Source organism: Pipistrellus hanaki, assembly GCF_964339955.1.
Source record: "Pipistrellus hanaki genome assembly, chromosome: 2".
Classification (NCBI taxonomy): Eukaryota; Metazoa; Chordata; class Mammalia; order Chiroptera; family Vespertilionidae; genus Pipistrellus; species Pipistrellus hanaki.
In genome coordinates, this window is record NC_140504.1 from 27,570,007 (window position 1) to 27,596,927 (window position 26,921).

General features: G+C 37.9%; 1 protein-coding gene across 15 annotated transcripts in view; it reads right to left on the minus strand.

The window, feature by feature from the left end:
- MECOM (MDS1 and EVI1 complex locus) overlaps positions 1-26,921 on the minus strand; it is a 643,214-nt gene that overhangs the window by 294,410 nt on the left and 321,883 nt on the right. For 14 of the 15 annotated variants that reach the window (XM_084874096.1, XM_084874098.1, XM_084874094.1 and 11 more), the window contains exon 2: positions 2,214-2,551. The exons of the other annotated variant lie outside the window; for it this stretch is intronic. In XM_084874096.1, the coding sequence (XP_084730222.1) occupies positions 2,214-2,551 (338 nt within the window). The remainder of the gene's footprint in view (positions 1-2,213; positions 2,552-26,921) is intronic. 15 annotated transcript variants of the gene reach the window in all.

Genomic DNA, 26,921 nt, shown 5'->3' on the forward strand with positions numbered 1-26,921 from the left:
TGGTATTGGAATTGGATTTTGTATTAACTAGGGTAAAATTGAAAAAAACAAAAACCCTGAAGTCAAGAACTCAACTGCTTCCTCCATGGATAACAAGTTTGCCAAAAAGCACTTTCTCTGGTTTTGTTCATAATACAGCTGGAGTAGAAAATCCACATTCTCAAAAGTGATGGTAATCCTTGAAATGGTAAAGAAAACTAATGAATTGACAACTGAATTCTTGAGGAAGAGGGAGGCAATGGGTGATCTTAGCCGAGTCATGAACTATTTTTAGAGGTATCTTGAATTCCAAACAATAAAACATTACTCAATTTTGATGTAAGAAAAAGAATCATTCTACATTTCTAGAGATAGATATTTGTCCATGTATGTATTGAAGACATTTTACTCCAAGGAGAAGAAAATTATAATTATTTTAAAATTTCCTCTAGATGAAGAATTTCCTCCAAGCTCATCCCCCATCCCGTAGGTATCCTGTCTAAAGAGGCACAGCCCTGCATTTACCAACCCTTCAATTGCAAAATAATTTCACTATTAAGCTTTGTTTTACTCCAAGCCTTCTGGATAATCTTGAGCAGCACTGCACTTTGTTGTTTAACTCTAAAGATTTGTAATAAAAGTTTAATCAGTTACTTATTATTAGAATGTTTATAGACATTATTTTAAGGAGAACAATAATGACGTAGAGTTCTACGCATTTGGTTTAAAATGTATTCAACTCACATATCAGTTAATGCTACAGTGAGCTTTTTTTTAAAAAAAACTTTTATCAATATACATGTCTAAAGGTAATGTAGCTAAATTACAACTTTACCAGAGCTTCAGCTAAGGACAGAACTAAGAAAGGATTTCTGCCTGGTCCTCCTACCAAATTAGGATCTTAACTTTTGGCACTTTGGAATTTGAACAGGAATTGTTATTCCAGCATTTTGAACAGGTATCACAAGGGGATACACATAAAGCAAAGGGACAGCTATTTAAAATTAAGTCGTGGCATATTTATTTCCATTTAAAAAGCTGACCAGATATTCTACTAAATGATCATGAATTTAAAAGAACACACTAAATAAATCTACTTCATCCACTTTCTATCTAACTGAAATACTGTAAAACCAAAGGTTAATCACATCTCCAAAAAAACACTTCCTTGCTAATGCAGAAATTGCCTACAAGTTTTTCAGATATTCAGATTTTCCAGAAATTAGATGCTGTGAATTAACCACAAAAGTTTTCAAGTTATAAAAAATAAATGGGAAGTATATATTCAGTATATATCTGCTGAGTATATACAAAATTATAAGCTCAGAAGAATAACATAGTTATCTGTCCTATGGAAATATAATTTACTTAGCTTTCAAAATCAGACCATAACTGCTCATTGTTAGATATTGTCAGATGGGTTCTGTGAAAAGTACAGCTGAAACTAGAAACTGATTTTCACATTGTCTTTTGCTGTAATTTTTATTCATGAATTATTTATTAAATCTACTTGATATAAGAACCATCACAGAATGCAGTACAGCACTCACATTCTAGAAGCATGTAGAATCATAGCAGGGTTATCAGGAGAGGCAAAAAAATATTAAAAGAACACAGAGCAAAATTAACATGTAACAGTCACATAATGGAGAAAACAAATGTTTCTCCAATCTTCCAAGCATTCCCCAAAGAAAATATGATAAACATGTCATATGGCCCAGCCACTGTGACTCAGTGGTTGAGCATCAACCTGTAAACCAGGAGGTCATGGTTGGATTCCCAGTCAGGAGACAGCCAATCAATGATTTTCTCTCAACATTAATATTCAAATGTTAAAAATATTTGAATATTTTTAAATCAAAACAAATATTAAAAATAACAACAACATAAGATGACATTTGTTTTCTTATGCCACATACTGTCTGGATGGCCATATAAAATGTTTCCAAATATTAATTATAGAAACAATATTTGGGATGTTTTAAATTATTATTTTCTTTGAGCATTCATTCCTTAGTTGAGTTCCTTTCTATCGTATTATCTGTACACCTTTAAAACAACACTTTTGTTTCTATCAAGAAGTGACACTCTAAGGGAAGTTCTCTTTAAAGATCTATTTGAAGAAATTTTGCAACAAATGGAATTTGCTTATGTTATGTTACATTTTTTAAACAAGTAATCTCTTCTTCATACATCGGAATGTGTATAAATGTGATAATAGAATATATTCTTACCTCCCATCCATAACTGGGGTCTTTCAGGTTTGACCTCTGCTCTCCCACATAAGGCCCAAACTTTTCACCTACTTCAATCTTCCTTTTGGTCCATATTCCTAGTCCCGCTCCAGGCATAGTTGACTCTCGAAGTTCAAACTCATCAGGAATGGGAATATCATCTGGGATGTATATGGGGGCTTTGTATGGAGAGCCCTCCTTCGGAGTGAACGCTTCGCTGGATGTGGCTGGAGAGCATGGCTCTTGGATATTGAGGGAGGGTGTGCTGGCTACTCCATCTGCATCTGGCATTTCTTCCAAAGGAATGTCAGGGTAACTGCCATAGACACACTCATTACCTGTGAATAAATAATAACTTCATGAATTCATGCTAATTTACAAGAAACAAAATCCCACAGTTAGGAAGTTACTTTATAATGTTGTTCTTCTTTGAAAATAAAATAGGGAAGGATCATTGTTAAAATAGGCCTGCATTAAAATCTGTTATTCACAGATGGAGGAGGGGAGGGGGGGATTATTGCTTCTTTAGTTTGTCTGCAGTGAATCCATAAATCAAATAAATTAATATCCAACTGTCAATAATATTCTCATGGGCCAATTCAATCCACGATAAATCTGGGGAACAATCAACAATTTAATTATTGGTATGAATAAAGTAGAGATAAGAAATAAAACAGCATGTATCTATCACCCTACAAACCATCCCAGAGTGGGAGCTAATAGCATTTAACAATGTATTAGAAAATTGTATCATGCACTCGTATCTTGGGACTAAATTGTAGGAGAGTGGTCAAAGATTCCAAAGGCTGCCATGTGCAACAAGTCTTAAATTTGTGGTAGGATTATTTAATGGAATATTAATTAATGTTTGTTCTTTCTCTATTTTTCCTTTCCCATTTCAAACACATTGCCAAGCCCTTGGTATTCTCTTGCCTCAGTAACTTCCACAGAGAAGATCATTAAAGTTACTTGAAGCTAGTGATTCCTCTGGATATTTGTAAAAGTAAAAATCATTAAGGAAATTATGTGAGATTTCTAGAGGGGAAATGGGGAAGAAGGAAAGAAGTCAGACCTTAAGATCTTTATGCAACTTCCTGGGGATAAAGGGAAATTATAAAGAGCAATGACTATGCTTGTTTACCAGTTGAAAGGGATTTCAGCTATCAATAAACCTATGGTTCTTGACCACTCAGACTATAGACCATGAATTATATGTGATTGATTTGATTTGTAGGCCTTTCCAGGGAAAACTAAGAAAAATGGGTCAAAATTACAAGAAAAACATATTTCAATCGGAGCCACTCAAAGGTAAAATGAGTTGCCTTAAGTTGCCATTGCAGGGGTTCTAATATAGCCCAGATAACCAAAACTACAAATGGAATGGAGGAATTCTAGTTTCAGGTTGGTGACTAGAGTAGATGATTCTACCCAACCTGCAGTTCTATGAATTACTAAAGTCTTCCAATATAGCATATTCGGCTAGAGGGTAGAAAACCCCAATTCCTTCTCTGATTTGTTATGGAAGTTAAGTAGCTATAACACAAAATAACAATGGCCCATCAAGTACTGAATCCTCTTAAAGCTTTCTAAAATGAAAATGATAGCACATGCAAAAGTAGCTTTTGAAGGAAATGCTTGTTTCTTGATTGAAACAATGAGATAATTCCATCAAAACCAAGCATAGAACTGGATTCCTATGAGACATTTGTTCCTAATATACAAACTTGTTATAATTCAGGTTCCATATATCCAAAATCAGGCACATTATCCTCTGCCCTCAATCAAGTCTCCTGCCCACTTCCATTAGGAATATTATATCCCCCTAATTAGCCATGGACATTTTCTCTCCTTCATCCTCCAACCTATTCAGTCATTAAAGGCTGTCCATTCTTCTTTCACGATTTTCACCTTCATCCCATTTTTTTCAACCCACGTTTTCATCCCTGAATTTCTAACAGTTCTCTGATAAGAAATTGGTCTCAGACCTCCAGGCCTTTTTCCAGTTTCCCTCAGCTCTAGGCCTGTACAATGCTGTGGACTTAGGAATCTTCCTGGCACCATATTTCCCCATGTTATAGTCTCCAATCATTCCCAGTGCCCACAGGTAAAAATCTAAAGTTTTGAAACTTAGAATAAAATCTCTCTCATTTTAAAACCCTTGTCCCTTTCTCTCTGACTGTTGGCTAAGAGGCCCCTGTTTTCCAAGCTCAGTGAATACTTTCTCTGTGGTTCTGCCTGCCCAGTTATCTACTATTTCTGCTCCCCTCTGCTCATCCAACTTCTAGTCAGCCTCCCAGGTCAAGTCCTAACTTGTCCCCTTACCGTATCATTTAACACAAGTATCCTCTTTCCTTGAGTTGTTACGTAATGTCTCAACTTGGTCTGATGATCCCATAATGATTCCCAGCTATGAAACAAGGCTTTGCACAGAAGTCTCAGAGCTCACACTTCTTCAAGAGTCAGAATTCCCCTGTGAGCTGCATATAGGTGCTTATGAAATAGATAACTAACCTAACAATTTTATTAAACTACTAGGGGTCCCATGGACCGGGAGGAGGAGGGTCCTCAGCCTGACCTGCCCTCTCTCACAGTCCAGGAGCCCTCAGGGGTTGTCCTACTGATGGCTTAGGCCCTCTGTGGGAGGTGACTGGGCCAATCAGGCGAAGGCGCCACCCTCATCACCTTGCTGCTGCTGCCACTGCTGGTTGCCGTGGCTGCTATCCCTCCTCGGCCCTCGCAGTTGCTGTGGCTTTGTTGGGAAGGACATCCGGAAGACATCTGGTCTATCTAGTCTAATTTTCATATTACCCTTTTATTAATATAGATTAAACCAAATCAATATTTTCCTATTAAGTACAGAGAACTTCTTTTGATCCTGAAAAGCATCTTTAATCCCAAAGAGATGGGCCACAAGAGATTACAAACTTTTCTCCAAACACAACTTCAAAAGAAACAATTCTAACAATGCCCCAAAGACACATTATCAGAGAAGTACACTTCAGGGTCCAAACACCCTTGATACACCCTTGATAAAGTCTACCTTATTTTGTCCTTCAGAGAGCTTTGACACTTCAGCTGAAGAGCCAAAAGTTCACTAGCACCCTTGATAGAACTAGAAACATATAAAAGTATCTCTTTAGAATTGTAACATTTAACAACTGCAAATGTGGAGTTACTTTATAGATTCTTAAAGGGACTTGTCACCCATTGTGAACATTTTGTTTTTCTCTGTAAATGAGTGCTATAAATCGGAAGACATTGTGTAATCTGTAGAGTTGTCCATTTAAGCAGCAGGAAACCAAAAGGCATCCAAATAAATAGAACTATTTCCTCTAGTAATTATCTATTCAAGGTCAGTAGAAATTCCTGTACTTCCTCAAAGGATTAAATCAGTCATACCATCAGTTCCATCAAAGTGAGCTCAAATCTTAAAAAAAGAAAAGAAAAAAAAAAAAAAAGGTGAACCTAAAGTAGTCATAGTATAGCGCAAATAAGTTAAAATGTAAAAGCTATCAAGACTACAGTATAAAATTTCCAAAAGTTTCCTATTATTTAAAGTAAAAAAGGGGGTGATAGTGGAAGAATATCATGTAAGGAAAAATATCCTGAGAATAATTTACATCTAAAAAATTTGTGCTTTAGAAAATTAACCTTCATTCGAAACGCTAATAGCAAGATACCCATGAAAATACACACATGGTGACAAACCAAGTCAGGGGAAAATCATTTGGAGGGGGGAAAATGGAAAAGAATCCCAAATCAAATTTAAAGAAAATATCCCTTTATTAACTTTTGGTCGAGAATATGTTTGTATATTTTCAGAAAACAACTCCGAGACCATCTGGAATCCTGTAACAGAGAGGAATAGACAGAAGCGCTCCAGCCATGAAGACAGAAGAGACACAATTCAGAGATGGAAGATGCTGACGACGCCTCAGCATACCAGCAGACAGCAGCTGCGGGTTGCTGAAGGATGCCCAGGACCAAACCAGAGACAGGCGGGCCTGAATTACCACCATTTCTCCACCAACCAGATCTGAAATATCATGGCTGGCATGTACACATAAGGAACTATCTGGCATTGAAATTGGGACTCAAAAGAACTGTTGGCCCAGAAAGGAACTCGCTACAGACTGATTCATTTGCCTCTCAGCATAACCATTATGGCTTGTTGCAGTTTAGGTTCTTACGATGGTATTTCTTGGATCACATGATCTCACACATCTAGAGGAAATAATGAACAACATAAACAGACCCAGAGAAAGAGAAGCAGCGATCAGACTCTCAAACCTCAGAGGGAAAGTAAGGGAGGATGGGGGTAAGGGGAAGAGATCAACCAAAGGGCTTGTGTGCGTAAATATGGGCCTAGCCAGTGGCCATGGACAATGGGGGTTGGGGGGGGGGGGGGGGAGAGTATATCTAGGGAGGGGTTTGGGATGGCAATGGGGGAATAAGGACAATTATGTGAGACCATAATCAATTAAATAAATAAATAAATAAATAAATAAATAAATAAATAAATAAAAGCTTAAAACACAGTTAAGATTAAAAAAAAAAGGGGGGGGGGGTAGAGTCAAACCCATCTGGGCCCTCCCACTGGCATAGTTGATCCACGACCTTTGAATTACCCATAAACTCTCCCAGTGCATAATTTAAATGAATGTATTTGGATTTCAGTTCCTGTGGAGACAAAATACTTGTAGGCCCAGGTTACTGCACAGAAGAATTTGAACTTAAAGCCTGAATGCAGTTGTGCTTACAATGGCAAAAATTTCCAATTAAACCTAAAGAACAGCTTATATAGGTCCAGAAAATCCAGGAGACAGACTCAGGGCCTTAGTCATCCACATGTGGCATTAAATGTATATGCAAACCCAGGCGATTTGCTTTCAAACCACCTTTAATCTAGTGTCATCAGAATTAAATATAAAAAGAACAAAAAAAGAATTAAATATAAAAAGGGCTGTGGTGACAAAAAAAAAAAAAAGGAAATATAAACCTGCTGAGTTTTATGTATCAAAATAGGAAACAATATTAATGTAATCTAGTATTACAAATTTTTCAACAGAAAATGCAGTTTCTCACACTGTGTTGAATATTTGCATAAACCAAAATAAACTCGTGCATTCATGAATGTTACTCAAGAACTATCCCAAAAGCTGGCAAAACATTTCATCTCAATGATAAACTACCTCAATTATCATATCTCCATTAAATCTGTGTTATTGGAGAAAAAATGGTAGTTTCTCTCCCTGAGCTATAGCTACAGTTAATTAAAGCATTGCTCAAATATCACACTGACAGATTGGGCACACTTACAATAGGTAAGTATCAGGTAATAAATGCTATATACATCAGTGATCCATAAAGATAAATAACCCTTGTAACTTCTTGGAGCTGAGCTGCCTGCTACTGGAATTTGTTTCATGCATCCTTGAAGTGTGTCATTAACTGAGGACAGAAAACACATTTATTGTTGGATTTGAGGCAAATGACTTGGGAAAACAGGTTGGAAATCAACTTCTTCAATTCAAAATTTAAACGTTCTCATATCTCCAGAGATCCAACAAGATGCATAATTTAAATGAATGTATTTGGATTTCAATTCTTGGATTGAAATCCAAATACATTGGATTAGATGATATGTCTTTCTATGACTCTTTGAATAACATAGGTTCCCACTTGAGGTGACTTCCATTTTGAAAACAAAATCAGAATCTGCAAAGAGGAAATTTCAGAAATAATATAGATAATAATAATAACTGCTTTCACAACTGTATCTATATTTTCCCATTTTTTTAAATACTTTTTTTTAATTGATTTCAGAGAGAGGGAGGGATAGAATCATCAATGATAAGAATCATTGACCAGTTGCCTCCTGCAAACTTTACACTGGGGATGGAGCCTGTATCCTGGACATGTGCCCTGATCAGGAATCAAATCGTGGCCTCCTAGTTCATAGGTCAACATTCAACCACTGAGCCATGTTTTATTTTTCTCATTTTGACACTCACAACCCAGTGAGAAAACATGGTGAGAAGCATAACCTTCTGTCTTGCAAATCTGGAAGCTGATACTCAAGGATGCTAAACAGCATAGCCAAAATCAACGAAGTCTAGCCCCAGGTGTCCAAACCCAGCTCTCCCCTTTATCCTTTTTAAAAAATATATTATTTAAAGTTGGTTAGTTTGTTTTCCAAATTGTGACCATGTTACGTGAATAGTTTGTTTTTCTGTTTCTTCACTCGATATGTTATTGTGAACACTTCCTTGCATTTCAAAAAATATTTTCAAAACTAAATGTAATTACTGCATAATATTCCATTATATGGATCCATGATAACTGAACTATTTCCATAGCATTTTATTTTTGTTGTGTTTAGCTTTCTGCTAACTATAAATACCACTGAAAGAAACATTCTTTCATATAAATACTTATATTTGCCCATTTTCATTTCTTTAGGTTAGATTCCTATTATATATGAAAGCTCATTGAATATTAACAGATTGCTTTTTGGGGTGTATGGCAACTTATATTCCTATCAACTACATTCACATTTATTATTGTGTCTTGTTTTGAAAATTTATTGACACAATGGAAAAGATTATACATTTATTCTTGCTTTAATTGACATCTCAGTGGTTAATGAGACTAAATATTTTTTCATTCATATTTCTTCTTTTGCAAATTATTTGCTGTTTTTGTCCATTTTTAATTGGGCTTTTATTGGTCTGTTGTATTAATAATAAAAATTAACCTTTTGATATACTTTTTGCTACTTTCTACCTAATGAGGTTTTTGTTCTATAAAATGTTTAACTTTTATGGAATAAACCGTATTTTTCCTTTGTGATTTTCCTCTTAGAAAGTCCTTACTTATCCTAAGAGGGGAAAAAAAGAAGATTCTCTTATATTTTCTTTGAGTTCCACAGTTGCTTTTCTACCAACCTTGGATCTCTAATGATTTACTGCTGAGTGAAAAGCAGAGAAAAATGATTTCATTTATTTGAGCTCCTGTGAGCAGCAAGCTAGGAGGGGGAAAAAAGCCATTTCACTCGTAATTCTTTGGTTCTTATTTGCAAGGCTGGCCTAAAATGCCTTCTCTTTTTGTGGGTTTTATATAACTCACCATTTGTTTCACTTGGCTTCTCTGCCTAGTTTAACTGCAAATCTTCTGGGCAGATGCCATTCAAAATCCTGAGTTTCACCATTAATAGCAATTCAGTATCCGTCATCATACTTATCACTCAGCATTATCATTAATGATACTAACAAAAATATTTTTTTTTTCTACTCTTCGCATTAGTTCATTGATAGAAAACATTTAACAACTAAACAGAGTTTAATACTAATATGAAAAGCATCAGTGGGCAGTGTGGCAATAAAGCAAGGCTGATTTTCTATAGGCACTAAGCAAGAAATCAGTTCTTTATACCTAGCTATAGACACATATGCATATAAAACATCCTCTCAATGCTCATACTGTGAATTTGCTGTGTGTGTGTGTGTGAGTGTGTGTGTGTGTGTGTGTGTGTGTGTAATAGCTCACTAATCTTAAAAATAGACTGAGACAGAAACATGGTTTGAGATCTCAGGCAGACTGGTTGAGATCATAACTACAAGAAACAACTGCCAGGAGGAGACCAGCTAGGGAATTGAACAGATTAGGTAACTCAGAAATTTAGACATTTCCCCCCATTATGTTCCTCATTGCAGTTTTGTAATAAAAACATGAGCAAACTTCAAAGGAAGCTCTGTAGTAAAGGTTAATTGCTACTAAAGGAGAGGGTGGGCCCAAGCGCCAGTACTTTGTGCCCAACTTGCAAGCAGACAGGAAGGATTACACGTGGCTGCGAGCTGAGGATGCGTGCCCAGCTTCAGGAGGAGAGGAGGCGCTGCCAAACCTCAAGCCCCACCAGGGACCTCCTGGTAGGACGTGAGCACATGAACACGAGGCCATGAGTCGGTGCCTGCTAATGATGGGGCAGGGAAGGGCGGGGGAAGACATCAATTTCCTCCCCAAATTCAAACCGGACGTGCTCTTCTTCCCTTGTTAGGACAATTCCAGAGCGGTTACAGCAGAGGACCTCGGGAACCAGCCCTGCGCACCAGCAGCAAAGCCAATAAACTGCATGCTGGGCTGGGGGGAAGGGAGGAGCCCGTCATGCCAGACACACAAACAGAACAAAGAAGGAGGCTCTGAACTGGCCAGCAGAATATTCTGTGGGAATGGCCCCAAAGTAATGACGTTTAAGATCCCAGAGAAAGGAAGAAAGGAAACTAGTAAAAGTAAGCAAAATGAACTTCCAGGAGACCGACTTCAAGTAGATTTGAAGGACCGTGGTAAGGGTCCGGAGGCACAGGCTTGTACAAGAGAGGCATCTATGGAAATGAGAAGCTGCTGACCGACATGGTCTTCAGAAAGTGCTGCCTCCAGAGAGAGGGGAGGAGAAAATAGACCTCCACGGATCTTTTGACAACACTCCACTGCATGTATAGACTTATGTCTCTAGAGGCCGTTATTTTTGTGAACTAGTCTATCAACATGGCCTGGCACATGGAATTTTTTTTAATGACCTCTAAGCTTCCTTGCATCTCCAGTATTTGCTACTTCCTGGTACCATGCTATGCCACCTCTTCCTTATGGAACTTTTCCTCCCAGGACCTCCCAAAAGCATTTCATTTATGGGCTGTCAAGAAGCCCTAAAATGTACGGACGAGTGTGGAGAGACAAACAAAGGAGATAGCAGAGAATATCGCATGAGCTGAAAGTAAGGGACCAAATCGATGAGCAAACATTTGTCTTTCTCCTAGGGTGTGGCATATTTCTTGCTTGCTCTGTGGCTTTTAAATCTGGCGAAGAGTTTCTCCACCCTCCTAGGGATTTCACAGACATTTCACTAAACAAATATGGTTTGGGACTTAAACTGGTGGCGTCTAAGCTATTCTGAAATGCTTTTGACCACTTGCAAAAGTTCTTCTACAGAGATGGAACTACGCTTTTACAAAAAGAAAAAAAAAATGGTTATGGAAATAAATTTCCAGAAAATTCATAAAGTACCAGTTAAAGCCCTTTGTTATCTATTTACAGGATCTAAAACAGCTAAAAATAAGGGCGTTAAATCTCTAGGAGTACTACTCTAAGGAAAAACATGACCTGGTTAATGTTTGGCTTACTCTGTTGTTAGGGAGCTCGGATCACCCATACCCACTGGAGTGACCAGGTAAGAACAGACTTATCACATATCAGATAGAGTTTCTTTTTTACATTATGACTACGTGCCTTGGCTTTCGCTTAGAAATACACGTCTTTAAGAGACTTTTGGCACCCTTTGACCTGATGGCTTTTCTCATAAGCTTTTTATTTCCCCCAAAGTGATTTTCCTTCGGTTTTATTTAGAGTAAAATAGAAATGCCCTGGGATTATGCCGCAGCAGACTGGGTGGTGACTCCTCGGGCAGTCTGAAATGACCAGAGTACAGCCTTTCAGTATTCAAACCCGTATCTACAGTAATTATTTGCCAGCGTATCTAAAAGAAGGCAGGCATTTCCTGTTGCACACAAATGGGACACTCTTATCTAAATTACTGTTTAAACAGGTATTTAAGAAAAGACTATCACAGGCAGGAATTTACTGATGACGGAACACATTACTTTAGGGCTGGACACATTAGTTGAGGACTAACCATTGTCAGGAAAGGAAGCCTGTCAGCCTCAGGAAGGTATAGAGAATATTTTACAGCTCCCATATGGGTCAAGATGGGGAGTGTAATAAACTATGCCATTTGCATGCATGTGGGTCCAGCAGGAGTGGATCCAACAGTATGCCTCCAGTGCCCAGAGTAACCTTTAGAATCAGAGTTTGAGCATCCCTGGTTCCCTATCCATAAAATAAGCACATGGACAAGTTCAGGCCCAAGTGGACTCCACGCAAAAAATCCCAGTTCTGTGCAATGAAATCCAAAGGATGGTCAAGGTTCGGTGTGTCAAAAACATATAAGATGTATTTCCTGGAAAGACACTGAGAATTGGTTTGATCTCTCCCAACCTGTAACCTGGGAGAGACTGTTCTCTGGCTGCCTAATGTGGCTCTAACCAGTGAAAACTGGAATTTATTCCCAGTAGAGGCTTATAAAACTAGGCTGTTATTCTCACATTAAGTAGACTGCCCTCTGGTGAGGACTGTGGTTTACGTGTGGGCAGAGTGTGTGGTTTACTACCTCTAATTTGTTTATGTTGTTGATGGTGGTTTCGGAAGAAAGCTGCAGCTCTTCACATGCTACAGAGGGACCTGATTTGCTTCTTTACAAATAAGTGTTTAAAGGGGGAGGGGAGGGAAGGAGAGCATGAGGGCGCATTAATGTGCCGCTGCTAATGGAGGAGCCACCGGGATCCCTTCGTTGGCTCTGCACGTGAAACGAGAGCCCCAACTTGTTTATTGTAATTACCTAAGTGTGGCTTGGTGGCTTCTGGCAGAGATCCTTCCTGCCTCCGAAGGACAGACCAAAACTCAAAAGCTACAAGTTAAAGGAAGGAGAGGGGGGGAAAGTGTGTTTTGTAACCAGGAAGCTGAATTCTAATATTAACCGGGTGAAAATATTCAAAACAACCCCCAAAAGGTGAAGATCCGAAAGTAAATGAGATTTTCGCTCTACTTTCTATCGTGTTAATAAACAGAGATAGGTGTGCAGGAGAACCGAATAACAGTGCAAATGTAAGTTCAAATGCATTCTCACAGCTGACTTGAGGCAGGCCTTTTCTCACTGCTACAAAGCAGAAGTGCTTTCTTATAGCAGGAGTCCTCCATAAAAGAAAAGAAAATAATTATGCATGTCTGGCAGAAGAGGGAGTTCTAGCAATGGCTTGCTGATAAAATGGAATGTGAACAAGCAATAGAACACTAGTCTAACCACACTCTTGCTTTGATAAGGACCAGAGAGTGTGCAAAAAAAATTTTTACTAGAGTCTCAAAATTAGATTTTATTTGAAAAGGAACAATGGTCCTTGTTCTGTGCAAGGCGTGGTAATAGAAACAGTGACTTCTGATCTTCAAGTCATTCTGTGAAAAAAGTTCCTTGATTTGTTTAATGTCAGCACAGACTCTGGCTCCATTGCAAACGCAGTATCTTCAGAGTAAAATAAATTTAGATGGTTCCAAAGAGTGCAATTTTCTGCTCCCATTCCAAGCTCTAAAGACCCTCATATTGAGTTTCCCAACACTACATCATAGTAAACATAAAATCATTCAAAACCATGGGGATAGAAGGAATGTCATTGAAAAACATAAAAGGAAGGTGTGTGTGTGTGTTTTCTTAAATTTTTGAAAAAAACATTATACACTTTGATAAAAAAATGTTTTTAGAAAAATATGAACAGATGTGCTATGCATATGTGTATATATACACTAAATAGCACTTATGATTTAAAACGGGGCAATTTCAACATTGCTAAGTGGTAACACAAGCTAGGTATTTAAGGGAATGATATAATATGACAACTTCATAGACTACCAAACTATGCATGGTCTCTGGAAATTGTCATTATCAACATGTACAATAACTAGTAGCATTGGGTGCTCTGTACAGTATCCTTCATGTCTAATTGAGTCACACAGTCTAAGACACTTGATGGGCACCAGGCACTGCCCCCTAATGAGAACTGACTTTTAAAGAAAGGCATTCAGGGCCTCTTCTATATAAATTACTATCGTTTGCAGCAAGAGAGGATTATAAATGTTTGCTGGCAAAAACTAAATTTATTTACAAACTGGGTCTAATTTATTTATGACTCCAATACAATCAGCTTTTGTCGAAATATTTATGTTATCTGTACTTCTGCCTCACTAAACTCTACCACAATCATAAACACTGTTGAAAAATTATTTGCAGTTAGCAGGATTTAAACTACCCATTATATCACCAGCTAGTGCCAGTAAACTTTTGCACTGGTTGATAAAGTTTCCTCTGTGGAATAAATATACACTTGACTTTCCAAATCTTTGGTGGACTCCATACAATGAAAAGTGAAGGATTAAACAGATGTCCCAGACTTCACTGGTTTTGTGTGAAGGCTTCAACTGCACATTCGATTCACATTTTGAGAATGCACTATAAAAGTGCATTCAAAGGGGAATTAGATGGCAAATGTTGGGGCTTTCATCTGGCTATAGTCTTTACCAACGATGCTGCTTCTCAGACCTATTCCTTTACCCATTCCAAAACATGTATCTGGTGCCGTGTTGTACCTGGCACTGCACAAATTTCTAAGGCTAGATATAGACATAAATAAGATCGATTTCCTGCCTCACATGGCTTAGAGTGGAGTAGTGAAGATAGAAATGGTAACAGTATGTGGCAATGCAATAAAGTAAGTTCTAGGGTGAGTTTAGGAAGAGTGAAGACTGATGAGAATTGGGTATAAATAACTGCAGTTGGGCATGCCAATATTATAGAAACCCCTAGCCTTAGATTAACAAAATCTACATATGTGCTCAATTAAGTAAAACTGATTTCAATTATTGATAGAAACGTATTTGTAGTTCACATTGATTTCTGAGTATCCCCAAATTCTACACAGCAACATGAGATCCAAACAGAGATGATTTACTCCCACTGCTCCCACTGCTTCTAAAGCCAGCAGATTCTAAAATCACATTGCCCACGTTTCCATTATAAAACAAGCCAGGAGCGAACTGCACAGAGAAGTGGATGGCTTCCCTTTCATGTAATTAGTAAGCATGCATTTCTGCATGATCCATTTTAGTGACAAAACCTGAAAGTTCTACTGTGAAGCAGGTAGGGCTGCCATGACGCCAATGAATCTCACCAACCAGACCCAAACCACAACATCTGTCTTCCTTCCAGTTTAAATGGAAAGTTGTGCCAGACAAACCAGAGAGAGTTCTGGTTGACCTCAGAACAGTGCTGCATTCAGAGGGAAGACTGGCCAGATCAATCTGGAGCCTCCCCATCCAAAGCAATAATTATTGGAAGAAATGGTAGTACTACTGATTTCTGATATCCCACACTTTTCAAAAAATAATGGTCCTTTTTCATATAATATCTCCATTTGCCTCTGATAGTCAAAATAATGTAAAAAGCCAAAGTACCAAAGCAAATTTCAAGAGCTGTATTTACATAGTGAAAAAAGAATCTCAAAAAAATGAGTTATTTATTCAACAAGGTGCTTTGTAAAAAGAAATGCCAAAAACCCAGATATTTGTAACTTCATTTAGTAGTATATGCATAAAATATATTGCCGCCTAGTTTTATCAACATTATATCAAATGAGTCATTTAAACCCAAATATTATGCTCCATAATAAACAAAATCTCAGTGATTTTGTTTTGTGCTTTTGCTGATCATTTTATAGATTTTTTCCAATAAATTTTTTTTAACAAACTGCTTGTTTTAATAGGTTATAGCTATGCTAGTTAAGTAAAATCTTTTGGCATCATGTTGCTAAAACTTTAAGATAACTGATTGAAATACCCATTTTTCATAATACTGTAGAATCTCAAAGCTAAAGAAGCCAGAAAATTATCAGTTTACTAACCTAAACATCTAAGATGCTTGCTGATTCAATTATATCGTGGATCGATATATGTAAACCTATGTAAACTATGACTGCTTGAGAGGAAAAAAAATGGAAATGTTTTAATTCTATCAAAAGTATATAATGTAAAGAAAATCCACAGGGTAAGAGAGATACCTGAAGTCTATGGAATAATTACATCGTGACTTAATACGCTTTGTGCTGTTGTTGCTTTTGTCGTTTTGCTGCCATTGTTGTTATATTAATAGATTTACTTTATTCAACTTTTTAATATGCATCATCACTATTAAATCTTAGCAAGACTTTTATATGCAATGCCCCATGGGGGGTCACTGAGAAGAATAGAGTGAAATTGCTGATTTCAAAGGATTTACAATCCAGTCAGAGAGATAAGTGCCCAGGAAGCATGAACTTGGATAATAGAAAGCTCCATGGCATACAGTCACGTGAATGGTACAGAAAACAAGACTACAATATTCAACAGTAAAAGTGATATTCTTCTTTAAGAGGAAACTGAAGGGGAAGATGGCTAGAAATTGTACTTGTGATGAAGACAGGTAATCGAAAGGATTGTGAAACAAAAGGTTATAGACTGCGGCTGAGCCTTGGTGAGGTAATGACTTTTAATTGGATTGAGTTTATCATATTTGCAGAGGTAGAGCAGACACAGAAGAAAGGATTAGAGTGATTTCCACTTTCCATTATTTGGCATAATGAGAAAACAGAGGGTGGTCCACATCCCTTGTACATATTATGAGCCATGGGAGATGCTTAACATGTCAGTTTTGGGTAGCATTGAGGGCTCTAAAATAAACACATTTATTTGGACATATTATAGTTAAGTCAAAATAAGTCACCTGGAAAAAAGGTTACAGGTCATTAATTTGTATAGTACAAAGGATTTATGAATTTTTAAATTAACACTCCTGGATCTCTATGCCATTTCAAACAGTAGGGAAAATCTGCATTTTTCTTTAAAGTTTAGCTAGCTTAAAGTGCCAAATGAAAACACTTGGCTGAAGAAGAACCAGCAGAGCAGACGCTCTCTCTCTTCTAGTGGAAAAGAAGTGCATTATAAATTCCTCCAAGAAACAGTGTTATATGCCTCAAGTCAAAACACACACGTGAAACAAGTGAACAAAAACTTGTATAAATATGCGGTGAGTCATAAAAGGGTCATCTGATGGCACACCCCAAATTCAAGTGAGCCCCATGGCAAAGCTTGTTAAAGTATACCTCTACCAAAACATCACTGACTGTAAGGTGATGAGGTCAGGGAGCGTGGGTGTCTGTTTATTTCAGAATAACCAGCATCCAGAAAAGTTTATAGCTTGTAATAATAATTCAGTGTGTTGACTTATTAAAAGTAATGAGTGGTATATCCTTTTCCTTCTCTAACTCGGGAAATTTTAACATAAATGTGCCAAGGCATCACATATATTGTGCCTCCAGTCTGTTTGAGGATGCAGTAAAAATGCCTCTCTTAAGGAAGGAAAAGTGCAAGCTGAATATATACATGATTATGCACACATGTGTGCACACACACACACACACACACACACTCCGAACACTCAACATGCTAATGGATGAATTTAACCAAAAGGCATCAATTCAAACTTTCTACCATGTCCTCCTCATATTTCAACCTCTTCAAATACATTTGTTATAAAAAGGAATTAAAATAGACAGAAAAATTTTCATATGGGTAGCCCATATTTTTGTCCTTTTCTCAAGATTTTTACTGAATCCTCCAGGAAGGGTGATTGGTAAATCGATATTAATTATGGCCAACTAAATTTAATTCACCAGCATTTACTACAGCGCCTGCTATGAACCAGCCATATTTTATAGGTTGTACAATGTGAGCTTCAAGAGGGTAAGGACTCCGCCAGCTGCATCCTCAGCAATCAGTATAGAGTCTGGCATAGAGTGTATGTTCAATAAATACTTATTAAACTAATAAATAAATATAGGTGTGGATAAATGCATGTGAGCCTTAAAGGAATCCAGAGACTAGAGCAGCTATCCCAAACCAGGCTGTGCGTCAAAATCTCCTATGGAGCTTATTTTAAAAGATACAAATTCTGTGGCATTTCTAGGACTAGCAATAAAGAATCTATATATATATATGTGTGTGTGTGTGTGTGTGTGTGTGTGTGTGTACACACACACACAGTAGGTCCTCTGGTTACATCGGAGATCCATTCTTATGGCGCAATGTAACTCGATCTTCGCTGTAAGTCAGAGCCCACCTACATAAGCACCTACGTCACTCACATGGAGCACATACACAGCAGTAATGAGGTGAAACAGTAAAAACATTTAAAAGAAAGATAACAATTCCTGACATTTACTTGTAAATAAATAATTAAAAACATAAAGCACATATGTATTAATACATATGTAGAAATGACAAAAAAAATTTTATATAAATAAATGGAATATGGCGACGTAACCATGAAATGATGTACATTGAGTCCGACATAACCTGAGAACTGCCTACATATTATATATATGAAATAATCATCCTTCATAACATCTCCACCTTTTTGTTCTACAGTCTCAACCCCCAATATCACAAATCAATCACACATTTATTTGAACATAGTTAAGTCAGATAGTGTGAAAACTGCAGACCCAAACCAGTTGCTGTTTAAACCAAAACACTATACCTAACTAGTTATGTGAGCCTAGAAACCCCCTTAATCTCTTTGAGCCTCAGTTTCTTTATTCGTATCTGATTTTTGCCCAACATGACAACTGAGCATTTGCCCACATGAGGCAACTGAGCATTTGAAATGTGGCTACTTCAAACTGAGAGATACTGTAAGTTTAAAATTATATACCTAATTTTTAAAACGTGGCATAAAAATTGTAAAATATATACTAATTTTTATATTGATTATCTACTGAAATGATTTAAATTTTGAATATAATGAGTTAAATAAAATATGTTAGTACAATTAATTCTACCCATTTCTTCTTACCTCTTTAATTGGCCATCAGAAAATTTAAAATTTATATTAATGGCTCACATTTCTATTTCTATTAGACAACACTGTTTTTAAAAAGACTTTTGACATAAAACTGTAATAAGAATCAGAAGAAATAAAGCATTTGAGCATCTTTTATAAACTTTAGAGGAAAATACAAATGCCATTATCATTATTATTAGAAAAGGTTCTCAGGCCTCTAGGTCTTGAATGACAACTCTTAAAGGTCAGTGTCTTTCAGGTACAACAAAAGGTGATGAAATGGTTCACAAGCAATCCATTCTCTACCACTCCCCTGTCAATAAATCTCTCAATAAACACTTGTTGAAACCAAATGTAAAGAAAGATCAATGTGAACACTGACATGGTATAAAAAGATGAGCTCATTCCAGAATGCTCCCCTGCCAAGATTTCTATGATGATGCAGGAAATAGCCTGGACTCAATAAGGTTGGAGGAAGGTTTATATTTGAAAGAGACATTATTGGCCAATGAACAATTTTATGATGGGAAATGATCAGTTTTTTCCATGATTTCAGCCCAAGATTGGAAAGAGAAGAAGAAAAAAGTCTTGGGATTCATCTATCTCTTTATCTCTTGGATAGAGCAGTTTAATCCTCCTCCCTACCCCTTCCACACACAAACATCCCATCCCATTGCTTCAAAAGAGGGTGTGCTGCAAAACACCTGGCAGATAGAAGAACACGAAGAACTTTCTAGCTGCTCTTCCATTACTGTGGTGTAGTCAGTGAATCTTCAAAACACCTCCTAGGTCTAGGCCAGTGGTCGGCAAACTGTGGCTCACCAGCCACATGCAGCTCTTTGGCCCCTTGAGTGTGGCTCTTCCATAAAACACCATGGCCTGGGCGAGTCTATTTTGAAGAAATGTGTTACAAGAAGTTTAAGTTTAAAAGATGTGGTTCTCAAAATGAAATTTCAATCATTGTACTGTTGATATTTGGTTCTGTTGACTAATGAGTTTGTCAACCACTGGTCCAGCCTGATAGATGGAGATAAGACAGGTACTCCCAGGCTGAACCTACGTTGAGGAAGTGCAGTAGGTAGGGAGACAGGCAAATCCACTTAGAGTTCCCTCAAAGCTTTATTATGCAAAAGGAAGTAAGTAGCCAGGGTTCCTTTGGGGATAAAATTAAATTGTCATGTGCAGTCCATTCCATGCTCTTATCAGATCATGACTAGACATTTATGAATATTAGTTGATGTATTTACTGCAATGCAATGTAAAGCAGTTGTTAGCCTAACATTCCAGCCTTTGTTTCAAGCCTCTTTTCATCTTCTTCCAGGCTGTTGATTTTGGAGAGGCTATGTATCCTCGTGAGCTGTGAGCAAAGAGTGATCAATCAGCGTGTTGATGGCTTCTGGTTCATCCCAATACCTGGGAGCTGCTTTGATAAATAGTATTCTTGAGACTATATAAAATGTATCATTGTTGGAGCAAATGGTAGCATGGCAGGTTATTGTTCTCTTCTTTATTCATATTTAAACAAAGTCTTTTGTTTACAACAAATCTCCACTTGCCCTAAGATTATTCTGCCCCAATCTCAAACCACTAAAGATCCCTGTACATGTACATTAATGTTTTCTCTGGGGATTTAAAACTGACACCCGTGTATCCACACTAGGGGGCACATTAATATTAATAATAGAACAATGTTATGTATCCCATTTTTAAGCTCTGGATAAAGGAAATGAAGAAAATATCACACAACTGCTCTCACGGCTCAATGCCTGCTGCTAACCATATACCATTCCCCCGAGAAAGTTTTATCCTGGGTTGTCAAAATCAACACTGATTTTAGAAAGACTTGGGAGGATTAGAACTTATCAATTTTCCTTTCAAAAATTGGTCACAGCTTTCTGAAGACCTCAGAAAGTTCTTCTGTGATTGGTCATAATCAATTTGGCCATCTTATGCCTTTCAGGCATCCTACAATCTAGCCACAATAATGTATTCTTTGTCCTCAAATATCCAGTGGAACTTGAGTTCTCTCTGTCTTGTTTCCTTTACAGCCTTCTGATCTAGAATGCCCTTCCCTTGTTCTGAGACCTAGAGATGGGACAGTGACCTAGGACCACAATGCCCCACTTGAATGAACCTTATAGCTGTTGGGAAGGAGGAGAAATGAAACCAATCCACAGATGGAGAATAAGATAATTTTGGGCGCTCAGAATAAAATAAAACAGTTTGAAATGTGTAGGTGACAATTTTAGATAGGGGTGGCCTTGTGGAAGAGACAGCCTTTAAGATTTATACATTGGAACTCTCATATCCAGTTCAGATGCCATGCAGGGGTCCTCAAACTTTTTAAAGTGGGGGCCAGATCACGGTCCCTCAGAGAGCTGGAGGGCCGGACTATATGAACTACTAATTCCTACTGTAACACCTCGGTTGCGCTCACTGCCCAAAAAACCTGGCGGGCCGGATCAGACTCCTCTGGGGGCCGCATGTGGCCCGCGGGCCGTAGTTTGAAGACCCCTGAGGGTTCCCACTTTCCATGTTCATCACCTCCCCAACCAGAGTGAGCCCCTTCCTCTGTAGATCCCAGAGAATATAAAATGTACATCAAAACATATCCTTCTGTCTTTACATGGTGCTATTATAGTCCCTTGTTTTCACGTGCATTTTCCCATTTTGATTTTCAGCTACTTGAGGGCAAGGGTTATGTCTCAATGATCTTTATATCCTCCCTGCAGTGCTGTGAATATAGTAGATGCTCAAATTCAAATGGAATCAACTTTAAAAAATGCTCTTTATAAGGAGTTTCATTTTTGAAAGCTGCACTTTGTAACTCACCCAGCTCTGAATCTTAAACAGCTTTCAAAAGAAGCAGTTATCCGCAAAAGTCATCGCCACTGCTGGAAGAGAAACATTTTCTGGGGGATTTCTAAATGATTGACCAGAAAACTTGCTCAAGCAATTGTTTGTTGCCAAGTGCTCTTCTAGAGGTGGTTAAAGGTTGGAAACAATAATCTCTCCCAACAAATTTCAGATAATTACCCCCTCAGTCCAAAACTGGAATCCTCAAACTTTCTGTTTGAAAAATGTCACCCAAACTGAGGATTTCTGAGTTGAATAGAATCAGAAAGAGAGGCTTTTGATTGATAAACTAGAACATTGAGCTGAACCATGCACAACACAAGCTGGATTTCACAACAGCCGATGAGAGTAAGCACAGAGTTAGAAAATTCTACCGGAAAGTTTTGGTATTTGTTTCTGAGTTTTTATAAACACTTTACTCTTTTGTTCTTGGCTTAATGACTGTGCTCAGCAGAGTTTTCCATTCTTAAAGTGACACCGTTAAAAAGAAAATAATTGCTTAAATACAAGAAATAATGGCACATTTTTTTAAACGCCCTACCCCAAAGAATTCAAATGTTCTCACTTGGTTGGGATCCGATTCTGAAATTCCAATTTCACAAATGAGCCTCCAACCCCCTAACCCAAAAAGGAATTCCTCCAAGTTTAGACTGAGGTAGGATAAATATGCCACATACTATTTCAAACACCAAGAACAAGGTAGGTATTTTCCCTGCTGCTTCCCTGCCCTGTAATTTGACATCCATTTTAATGATGCTTGCTTTATTGCTTGTCAGAAAAGTGAAATGGGCTGTCAATTTTACAGAGTTTCTCCTACCTTTTGGGTGGTTATATTACATTTTGAAATAAGTGCATAGCTTCCCCTCCCCCCTTATTTTAGCCTAAATGGTGCATGTGTGGGTTTGGTACTTGGCTGCCAGTGGAATGAAGTCATAATTTCAGGAGTCCAAGAGAATAGATCAAAATCACGCCAACACTTTCATGGATGGGTATATGCTGCTAAATGAATGTTTACCCAGAAAAGTCATCATCTGGCATGCAGCATAGCGAATGTTTCTAAGCAGCTAACTCATGTATACTAAACAAATTTGGCTTGGCTGCTGCGAGGGCTGCCTTGTGGAAATTCTCAACATACATTTGTTTGATTGAGCCGTCATTCCCAGTTGATCTGCTGATGATCTGTGTCACTTTGTTTAAATGTCCTGGTGTGTTTTTTTATATATATACAGTGAAAAGCCAGTGTGTTTCTGTGATGGATTAAATAGAGGTGAAATTTGAGAGTGACTCCTGTTTTTGATTCCTGTGTTCTCAGACAGGTGGGTCTGGAATGATCAAGAATGTCACATTCAAACACAGGAGGGGGAAATACGGAGCCCTTTTGATTTAAAACACATTACTGTAAGATATATTTGCTACTGTGTTCTCCCAGTACAAGAAGCTATTTAGGATTCCCCATCTAAACAAACACCATATGGGTTCATGCTCAGCATCCCTTTCCAATGTCCAAAAAAACAAAGGACGCGAAACTCACTGCTGGGGAAATGCAGTCTGAGAGGAGTGAGCAAGGCCCGTTTCTGACGCACATGGACTCAGAAATCAAATGCAAGGTCAGGCTAGAACCGAAGCTCCAGATCTCAAATATCCCAAATGGTTCAGATGGAAACCCAACACCGCGGTGCCATGGCGCGTCTGAGGCACTAATCAAGCGACTGCCTGTTTGCTCCGTGGTTAAAGCACTTCCTCCAGCTAATCTTCCCAGATAGGCTCTCAGCTTTAATAACCTATGGGGTCTGCTGTTAAGTGTGGGGATCTGGGCACCATCAGCACTGGTGTCTCCACTCTGCCATACCCCAGACAACACGTGACGCACGTGCATTCCCTCCCCTCAGCTCCCGTGGACCCAGGCCTACCATAAGCTGGGTCCCCCACCCCACCCCCAAAATATATCTCTGACCCAACTTGTTCTCATACCTGAAATTCCCCCCAATTTAGAATCATTCCTTTGGATAAAAGCAAAATCATCTTCAAGAGTATCCATGACCATTGATAGTCTGCTCCTTTCTATATGCATTTTGACATTTGCTGTGGGCCACACACACTGCGTTTCCACTCTAGAAGCCAAATGTCTGGCCCCATTCCCGGCCTCAAAGAGACACAGTCCAATAGAGAAGGAAGTTATGGAAATAAAATATAGTACCTACAGTCAACAAATTATGTACAGGCTGCAGAGGAGGAAGGAGTGGATTCTGAGGGTGAGAAGGGTAAGGAAAGGCTGCCCAGAGATGGTGACACTTGAAAAGGGTGTTGAAAAATAAATATGGTTTCCAAGGAACTTCAAGGGTAAAAACAGGGTGAGAGAGAGACCTTTTGAGGAAGATAAAGAGCATATTGAGAAGTATAAAGGTATGAAACAGGTAGTATATGCCTGAAACTAAAGGTGTCTCAGAACTGCCTGATTTATAGTAGGAAAGAGGGTATATACTATAAGATGTGAAGAAATAGGTAGTGAGGAGCCAAATAGTCTGTATGCCATATTCTAGAGTTTGGCTTTTTTCCTCCTAAAATAAATACGGTGCTAGTTAAGGACCTTAGGGAGCAGAATGGAAAGACCTGAGTTGTGTTTTATAATGAATATTCTGACTCCAAGAACAGGAGAAATTTAGGAAAGATGACATGGAAGTTTCATGAACCCGTCAGAGGCTATTTCAGTAATCCATGAGAGAAACACTGAAGACTTGAAACAACAACAACAACAAAACCACTGATAGTGGAAGATTAAGAATAAGAGAGATTTAGGAAGTACAATTGAGAGGATTTAGTGAGGGAGTGAGGTGGGATAAAATAAACCCCAATGAAGCAACATACTCTATGCCGTGACTTAGTTTTACAATGATGAGTAAAGTCTGCCACTGTGGGATTGGGATATATATATATATATATATATATATATATATATATATATATCCCACATATATATGTAGAGAAGAAAAGTCTGCAGTACTGAACACTGAAGTAGGAGCCCTAAGCAGACAGAAGGCAACAAGGGAACTCTGGGTCCCTGGAAAATGACACCCCTTTAGAACCACGAGGCCTTTCTTGTGGTGGAAGACCCATGAAGATGAGCATAGGAACAGGAGAAAACAATATCAGTCGTGCAGGTACAAATAGAAAATGTGCCAGGCAAGGCATTCAAGAATGTATTCTCTACTTCTGATAGACTCTTCAGGAATGTTGATCCCATAGCAAGCTTCATTCCTTCAAATTAGTAAATATAATTTTCCATGCTAATCACCCTTAAGTTTCTACACTTGAAGTCATTCAATATATACTGATAATTCTAGCTCAGGAGCTGGGCTTTAAGAAGTGTTTACCAGGTACATAACCCCTTCCTCGCTTTCCTCAGGAGAGGCCCCAAAGCAACTCCTATTTCAATGGTTTTCACAGGAATTTATTAAAATTTTACTTATTTGGCCCTAACTGGTTTGGCTCAGTGGATAGAGCATCGGCCTGTGGACTGAAAAGTCCCAGGTTCGATTCCAGTCAAGGGCATGTACCTTGGTTTCGGGCACATCCCCAGTAGGGAGTGTGTAGGAGGCAGCTGATCTATGTTTCTCTCTGATGTTTCTCTCTCATCAATGTTTCTAACTCTGTATCCTTCTTCCTTCCTCTCTGTAAAAAAAAAAAAAAAATCAATAAAATATATTTTTAAAAATTGTTAACTTATATATAACTATGTTCCTGCACTTGAGACCTTTGAGAAAAAGTTTCATGCTAGTACATATAATTTATGTAAATTATTAAGATAATCTAAAAAAACCATTAGTGACTATACAGAAAGTCTTGCAAATCCACCTTCTCTATCCAGTGCCCTTCCCTGCTCACCCCAACCCCAGAACTCCAAATCCACAGGGCGTATGAAGTGCCTGCTCAGCCACACTGCCCTCTGCCCACCTTCCTCTTTCCTCGAAAGTGGAATGATCTGTTTTGTGTTATTTACTTGTATATTTTCTTAGAGGGGAGAAAAAAGAGAAAGAAAGGAAAAAAGGGAGAGGGTAGGTGTTGTGCTTTATTTATTATTGTTTAACATTATTTATGATTATTTTAATTTAGGTCCAACATTCCATGAGTCTCATTGCAGTGGGTGCAAAAGATACCAATAAAATAGCATCACAGTGCCCAAACATCTATTCTTCTACCTACTCTTTTTACAAGTCATATTTTCTTACATGCACACAAAGCAAATCTTGTCAAATTGCAATATACTTCTAGGCATTCTGCTATGGATTTTTCAACTTAAGAAATATAAAAGGACGAAGAATGAACTAGACATCACATTTATTTCATGGACTTATTTGCACCATCCAAAAGAGAATACCAATGAACTCCTTTTAGGGAGGGCATGTGTTTGCTACTGGATGTTCATCTAAGGTAAATAGAATAATATAAAGTAACAAAAGCAAAATAGCAGAGTATATTAATTTACATAAGTTTAAATGATTAAGACACAGACTTTTTTTTTTAAAGTTTTTCTGGAGGATAGGAGGCTTTAGAGAGATAGTAAGTCCATTAACTCTCTGAAACAGAAAAAAAAGTCAAAATTAAGTATGTTTTCTTAACTGGTAAACATAATCAAATTGGGATTTGAAAGGTTCATTATAATGTGTACACACACCTAGATCTGACTCCTTCCCTAGTTTCCTGAGAAAAACCAAACTGGAAGATGGGTAAAAATTTACATACTTGGCTGCCAAAGTTCTTTGCTTGGGAACTGAAAGACCAAATTAGTCATTATTGAGCAATCCAATCTCACACAGGACTCTCTACAGGCCGGCTCTGAGATCATATTGCAATGAATGCTTTTCTATAGAACTAGACACTATTCTCCTAATTCTGGAGTCTCAAAACATTTTTTTAAATAACCCCAAACCACATTTCTTCCTAGGTTAAAAAAAAAAAAGTTTGAAAACAGTTGCTAAGAATATAGGAATATATAATGGTTTTATGGCTAGTCTCCCCTCAAAATACACATACGCGCATTTATACACACACTCTGACTCACTCACACACACCATGACACAGTCTTTCCTTATTTAAAATGACAAAACCCAATTCTTCCTACACACAAATGCGCATAGAAGCAAACAACCTAGAAAGTTCTTTAAAAACAAAAACAAAAAAAACAACTGTGAAAGCCTACAAACAAACACAAAACCAGCAATAAATTAGAAATAAACTCCAAACCAACCCAGCAAAACTTGAATTAAAGCTGAGGAAATCCAAAAACCTTTCACAGTTACTATGTAGTTACTTCCTGTCCATAGACT